The sequence below is a fragment of the Lactuca serriola genome, chromosome 3 (genome assembly GCF_051521515.1).
Source record: "Lactuca serriola cultivar US96UC23 chromosome 3, Lser_US96UC23_V15, whole genome shotgun sequence".
Classification (NCBI taxonomy): domain Eukaryota; kingdom Viridiplantae; phylum Streptophyta; class Magnoliopsida; order Asterales; family Asteraceae; genus Lactuca; species Lactuca serriola.
This window is the reverse complement of record NC_136410.1, coordinates 134,479,429-134,487,189: the sequence shown is the minus strand read 5'-3', so window position 1 is coordinate 134,487,189 and position 7,761 is coordinate 134,479,429. Positions and strand designations below refer to the sequence as shown.

Below are 7,761 nucleotides of genomic sequence, written 5' to 3'. Positions count from 1 at the left end.
ATTCGATCGAGGAGGAGAGTACCTAAGTCTTGAATTCCATGACTATCTTAAAGAATGTGGAATCGTTTCGCAATTGACGCCACCTAGGACACCACAGTTGAATGGTGTGGCAGAAAGGCGTAATCGAACCTTGTTGGACATGGTTCGTTCTATGATGAGTCGTGCTTCACTACCTATCTCATTCTGGGGGTATGCCTTAGAGACTGCCGCCCATATCCTTAATCGAGTCCCTACTAAGAAGGTTGCCAAAACACCACACGAGATATGGACAGGGAAAGCTCCCTCGTTAGCACATATCAAGGTTTGGGGTTACGAGGCTTTCGTAAGACGAGATACTCATGACAAGCTCGAACCTCATAGTGAGTGATGTATTTTCATCGGCTACCCACATAAATCCTTTGGATATCTCTTCTATACACCGAGTGACAATGTTGTCTTCGTTGCAAGGAAACGGGTTTTCCAAGAGCGAGAACTCATAAGCCAAGGAGACAGTGGGAGGAAGATCGAGCTTGAAGAGATTTAAGAGTCGATTGATGAAGGAACCTCTACCGTTGGAACTCAACCCGAGGAGGAAACTCCGGTTGAACCAATTGACGAGCCCTTACCTCTTAGACGTTCCGAAAGAGTTAGAGTTCAACCCCAGTTCTATGGTTTTCATATTACTACCGAAGGGGACACGTATATTAGTGATGGTACACTAATAAATCTAGATGAACCTAATAGCTATAAGGAAGCCATGGTAGGCCCGGAGTCTGCAAAATGGAAGGAGGCAATGGACAGCGAGATCCAATCCATGTATGACAACCAAGTTTGGAATTTGGTTGATAATGTGCCCGGACGTAAGACCGTTGGGTGCAAATGGATCTTCAAGAAGAAGACCGACGTGGATGGAAATGTACACACGTACAAAGCGCGATTGGTTGCGAAGGGATTTACTCAAACTCCCGGAGTTGACTATGATGAGACCTTCTCACCAGTTGCGAAAATAAAGTATATTAAGGTGATGCTAGCCATTGCTGCATTTCATGATTATGAGATATGGAAGATGGATGTCAAGACTACTTTCCTCATTGGAAAGTTGGTTGAGGATGTTTACATGGCTCAGGCAGAGGGGTTTGTTGATACGAAGCATCCGAATAGAGTGTGTAAGCTTGAGAAGTCCATTTATGGACTTAAGCAAGCATCTCGCAGATGTAATCTTTGCTTCGATGAGAAAGTCAAAGAGTTTGGATTTGTACGAAGCGAAGATGAATCATGTGTATATGTCAAAGCCAGTGGGAGTATAGTTAGCTTCCTCGTTTTGTATGTCGATGACATACTACTCATAGGAAACGACGTCCCGACACTACAGGAGGTTAAGTCCTGGCTCGGGAAGTGCTTCACTATGAAGGACCTCGGAGAGGCTTCCTATATTTTGGGAATAAGGATAGTGAGAGAACGAAGTAAAAGACTAATGGGACTTAGTCAGAACACTTACTTGGAGAAGGTACTAAAACGTTTTAGTATGGAAAATTCGAAGAAGGGAGAATTACCGATACACAATAATGCCAAGTTGAGTAAGACTCAAAGTCCGAGTACCGAAGCCGAGATAGCAGAAATGAGCCGAGTACCATACGCTTCCGCAGTTGGCTCAATCATGCATGCTATGACTTGTACTCGCCCTGATGTAGCCTTTGCTTTGAGCATGGTCAGTAGATACCAACGGAATCCTGGCAGAGCCCATTAGATTGTGGTCAAGAATATACTTAAGTACCTTCGAAGGATGAAGGAATGGTTTTTAGTCCTCGGGGGGAGTGATGACTTAAAGGTGCGAGGGTATAGTGACGCCAGCTTCCAGACCGACAGGGACAACTACCGTTCGCAGTCGGGCTGGGTCTTTACCCTTACTGGAGGAGCAGTAACTTGGAAAAGTTCCAAGCAGGAAACCTTAGCTGATTCAACGTGCGAATCAGAGTACATTGCAGCGAGCGAAGCGTCAAAGGAGGCAATATGGTTGAAGAACTTCATTGGTGATCTTGGAGTTGTGCCTGCCATAAAGGAGCCTATGGAAATTTTCTGTGATAATGAAGGAGTGATTGCCTTGACCAAGGAACCAAGGGATCATGGTAGATCTCGTCATATCGACAGAAAATATCATTTCATTAGACATCGAGTAGAAGAAGGACACCTCGTGGTTAGGAGGATATCATCAGAAGATAACTCAACAGATCCGCTTACGAAGGGACTGAGTAGGGTTAAGCATTTGCAGCATGCTAGGAGTATTGGACTGAGAGATGATATTAGATTAGATTAGATAGTTTGAAACATGTAATAGATAAATGTAATTGACATTTGATGATTAAATAAAGGAGTATTATTTATGAGTAAAGTTACTGTCTTATGTTAATTGTTTAACTATTGTTTCACTTTGCATGTTTTCACTTCCGGAATAATTGAGTTTATTAAGAATAATCGAATTATTCAGATAGTCCACAAATGTTCATATGCTGGAAGTAGGTATGAATGAAGATTGTCATGAATTGGTGTGTAGATTGTCTAAATGGTATTAGACATAGCAAAAGTTTGTTGCAACGTTCATGAGTTCTTATGAACTAGTTTTGAGCATTGGAACAAACCTGCGCTTGCTGGAATCACCTTATGGAATATGATAAAAAGGGTGATCGCAAGACGATAATATCATATGGTCTTAAAACCTAGATATATGGTTTGTTATTTGTTAATTAATTGTAAATTGATAATACGAAACCGCATCAGTAAATTGATGTTATAAAACGCATTATTGTGTATAGTTGATTAATGAATAAGTAAATGCATATAAGTCGAAGTTTATCTGTTACTCTTATCCTAAGAAGGTAAAAGTGATATCTCGGCCGCCCGATGATTTGATTTGACTTATGTGTCGGGCCCGGTCAGAACTAAATTGATGTGTTCGATTATGTTCTATGTCGAATAAATATGAGATCGAGAAACCAAATGCTGGATGAAGATGATTCCATAGAATTGTCCGCATGATATCTAATCAGAGGATTGTACGATCCCTTATCTAAGGACATGACTGATAAGATCTGAGTTTTACAGCGTTTTTGAGAGCTACGATTGCTAACCGGATTATGCTTATATAGTTACTAGACTTATCCAAGTGGGAGACTGTTGGAATAGTGTCTAAGGTTGCAACTATATTAGGCAAGTATTTGACCCGGTTGTGCGTGGTCCTTTTGGGTTGCCTTCACCATAGCAACTTGACAGGATGATTTATAATGAGAGAAGAAATATTATTAATATATTATTAGAATAATATAAGGAATAATAATATTGCTATTTGATTAATATAAGTCATAAATTAATTAGGAATTAATTTGGTGACTTAAAGAGATTAATTAAATAAAAGGGCATAAACTGTCAATTGTATGATAGTTGTACTTTGGGCTATAATCCCTTATGGATAAGGGGTGGACGGTTTTGGGGTTTGGAAGGACCTAGAAATCGTCCAAGGCTTATCATTAGGGAGATTGGATTGCTTAGGGCCTAAGTTATCCAATTAGGGTTTAAGGGTGAAACCCTAGGAGGCTCACTAGTATAAATAGACCCATGGGGTCAAGGAAATCGGCACTCTTGCCTTTGAAGAAACCCTGGCCGATTTCTTGCCCTCCTCTCTCTCTCTCTAATCATCTTCTTGCTAAGTTGGTGTTTGTAAGCCATTAGAGGAGTGACAATTGTGACTCTAAGCTCCAAGGACAAGAAGATTCAAGCAAGCAACTCAAGGTAATCTTCTAGGTCTATTTTTCATATATGATTTGGAGTTTCTTCATTAGATCTATCAATCAAAGTTTTGGATATATTGCATGTTCAATTAGAGAAACCTAGATCCAAGCATTAGGGTTTGTATGTGCACATAGGAATGTTCTTATGGCTCAAACCCATCAAAGTTGACCTATAAAAGGGTATTTCTGTCATTTGATACCTTGTTGTTATACAAGGTGATTGATTTAGGAAGTTTGGAACTTGAAGTGACATATTTCAAGTGAAGAAGGAGCTTGGTGTTGCAAGCTTAGGACTTATGGTGAGTACACTTACCTTGGAACACTTGTTCCCAAAATGTTTTTCTTTCTTGTGTTTTCCCCTTTTAGGCTATGTTATACATATGTATACTATTTGAAAATATATGTTCCGTTTTCTCGATCTAATAGTTTATTATCTGGAGATGTACTTTTGAATTAAGGGTATTTTTGAGAAATTGATTTACTTATAGGGCGTTAATCTTATTCTTTAGTATTATTGGTACAATTGCCCTTTTAGTTTTTATTGTGAAATATTAGGAATACACGTCCCGATTGTTGATTTTAGTGTTTTAGAAACTGTTTAACACTTATTTGACTACTAGTTCCCCATATGGGGATTATTTATGCATTCATGAAATATTATTTTTAGACATTCTTTTGATTGTCATAAAGCTAAAATGCTTATTTTAACAAAAGATTTTTGGCATCCTACTTGTTGCATAAATGCATATCATGCTAGGATGGGTGTGGCTTTATGGTCCTGGGTATCCAATTGGATAGTTGTTATTGCTTCTTGTTTGTTGTAAGTAGATTTCTTTATAATCCTCACATTCACAAGTTGAGTATTGCTAGCCCTTGTGTGGTCTAGTTTGTATGGTACCTAGTTCCTAGTTTTGTTGTGGGTGTAAGGGCGACTCAACAATTTTACCAGCATGTGTTCTTCACATTCGACCATGATCATTTTGTTGTCAGATGTGAGTATAAAAGTTGGCTATCTGTCAAGTGTACTTCACATCCGACGATTGTTGTTAGCTGGAATTTGAGATTGACATCAGTTGGGATAGTTGTGTGCATTGTATTATCTATTTGGATTATTCTTATTGAAAATATATATTTGGAAAAGTTCCAAGTTTGTACACTTGTTTATTAACTAGATTATCGTATGTTAGTATTTTGTAATTAGTATAAGTATTATTTGGATCTATATGATCTTGTTTGGATTTTTATTATTGAGATGATTTCACTTCCATTTAACAGTAAAAAAAAAATAGAAGTTGTTGCAAAATTGTTAAATGGAAGTGAAACAAGTAGGTTACGCAAGGACAAGAAGAATCAACCACATCGGATGAACTGAAGATTGTGTTGGAAGTAGCAATGAAATAACAAGAAGAAAGACTAATTAAACGATTTCAAGAGATTTTTGGAATAACAAGAAGTAAGACTCATGAAAAAAAAAGAAGTAAGACTCATGGAAGAAGCAATAACAACACAAAAATGTAGGGTTCAAAATATATAGTAAGAAGTCGAAATAGGTCTAAGTCTGTTAGAGTGAGAAATCAGATTGATTTCGAAATGTGTGTATTTGCAAGGCACATGTCGAATTCGAACTGTAACATTTAGTCCTTGTACTTTTTGTGCATCTGTAACACCCTATAAATGGGGTATGTATAAAGGTAGAGAGTATTGTTGAAGCGGTTCGTAATTGTAAATTCTCTCAAACACTTGTACTTCTTACAAACATAATTGAGCCAATCCGATATTATTTACTTGATGTGTTCTTTCTAATTTCTATGATTGATTTTTGTATTTAATACTCGATTCTAGTACACATCTATTGGTATCAGAGCAAGATTCATTCAACCAGTTTCAACTTTCTCATGATTTTCATTTTTTTTTGAATCGCTCTTTACGATTCAAAGTTTCCCGCGATATTGAATCAGAAAACTTGTTTCAATTGGTTGTTTTGTTTTGATTTTTCACTCTGTTTGTTAGATCAAGTGTTTACTGGTCGATTTCTCTTTGATTCATTCAACCAGTTTCAACTTTCTCATGATTTTCATTTTTTTTGGATCGCTCTTTACGATTCAAAGTTTCCCGCGATATTGAATCAGAAAACTTGTTTCAATTGGTTGTTTTGTTTTGATTTTTCACTCTATTTGTTAGTTCAAGTGTTTACTGGTCGATTTCTCTTTTATTCTCATTTCATATCTCTTTTTTGAATCAAAAATCAAGTTTGTGGCAGACTTTAACATAAACACGATGTCGAGTTTTTAACACTTGCTTGGATCATCTATGAAGATTCCAATGCTCATTCCTAAATACTATGAGTAGTGGGCTGGTCGAATGGAGGACTACCTCAATAGAATATATGAAGATCTTTGGAGGTGTATCACAAGTGGAAACTATCGTCCTGGAATGCTTGAACAAGTTGGAACTGCTAGTTCATCTTCTAATGTTGCTTTGCGACAGGAAAAACAAGAAGCAAATGATAAGAAATGCCTTCGTGAACTACATGGCGCTCTTCCACCAGTAGTTTACAACTACGTTAGAAGTTGCAAAATAGCTAAGGAGATTTGGGACACATTGAAAGTAAAATATCAAGGCAATGAAAAGACAGAGAAAAGCTATGTGAAGCAATGTTTGTTGGAATTAGGTGAGTTCAAGCACAAAGATAATGAAACTATTGAGTTATACTATGATCGCTTGAACGAATTGATATTGAAGTGTACTCGTTATGGTGTTACTCGTTCAAATCTGGGATACACTCTAACTTTTTTGATAGGATTGCGAAAATAATGGAGGAACATTAGCTTGATGATAAAAACTCAACAGAGTTTCGATGGTTATTCGTAGTCTGATTTTTATAATGTTCTGAAGGCCCATGAAAGTGAGATAAACGAAATTGTTGAAGAAGGAAAGTTGAGCTTAGGAGTACCTTTGGATTTGATGTCGAAAGTAATTGCCAAGGACACTGCAGTTGAATCTGGTGAACAAGATTGTTGGATTAGGTGTCTAAGTTCATAACTATTTCTGGGATGTACTTGACCCGGTTGGCATGGTCCATTTGGGTTGCATGACATTGCAACACTTGGATAGACTAAATGAGAGAAAGGACACTTAAGGATTATTAATATATTATAAGTTCTAATATATTAATAATATTATTTAATTAGTATTGATCAAAGAATTAATTTGAAATTAATTAAGCGATCAAAAAGAGACAAATTAAATATATGGGGCTGATTGTGTAAATAATCTATTCTTATATAGTGGGCTAATGATCCATGGTTTGTATGGATTGGGCTAAAACCCATAAGGTGCTCCACGGATAATCCATGGAGGTTACAAACCCATGGATCATGGCATATGAAAAGCCATGACAATTAGGGTTTACATGGTGTAACCCTACTTGTGCCACAACTATATAAAGATCCCAACTCTAGCGAAATCGGCACTACTTGTACAAGATAGAGGGCTAGCTGATTTTGAGGTGTAAGTAAACTTCTCTCAAGTCTATTCCAAGAGTTGTAATGTTGTGTGAGACATTTGAGGCATCACACTTGAGGTGCTAGGCTCACAAGGTTCTCAAGGAATCCAAACTATAAAAAGTATGTTCTTCTTCTAGCATTTATGTTTAAAAGTTCCCCATGGTATGCTAGATAGGTTAAGAACGTTGGAAAATCAATTTTGCATGTATTATAGTAAAATATAGATCCAAGGTTTTCTAGGGTTGCATGTACACCTCAGGAGTGTTAGAATGCTCAAACCCCAATAGTGGTATCAGAGCCTAGGCTTGTTTTCTTGATATTTGATGCAAACTTGCTGAAAAACTCGAAAAATTGGCTGTCTGGTTATTTGACTCGCCGAGTCCATGGGGGGACTTGACGAGTCCATGCCTATATTCAACCAACTCAACGAGTCAGTTCATGCACTCGGCGAGTTGGCTTGTCAGATTGCAGTTTTTTGACTTTTGTTGCTGGAA

General features: G+C 37.5%; 1 protein-coding gene across 1 annotated transcript; it reads left to right on the top strand.

Moving 5' to 3' along the window:
- Nucleotides 1-6,122: 6,122 nt before the first annotated feature.
- On the top strand, nucleotides 6,123-6,575 carry LOC145095731 (uncharacterized). Its single transcript, XM_079033563.1, has one exon. The coding sequence runs from the start codon at nucleotides 6,123-6,125 to the stop codon at nucleotides 6,573-6,575; it is 453 nt and encodes a 150-aa protein (XP_078889689.1).
- Nucleotides 6,576-7,761: the final 1,186 nt, after the last annotated feature.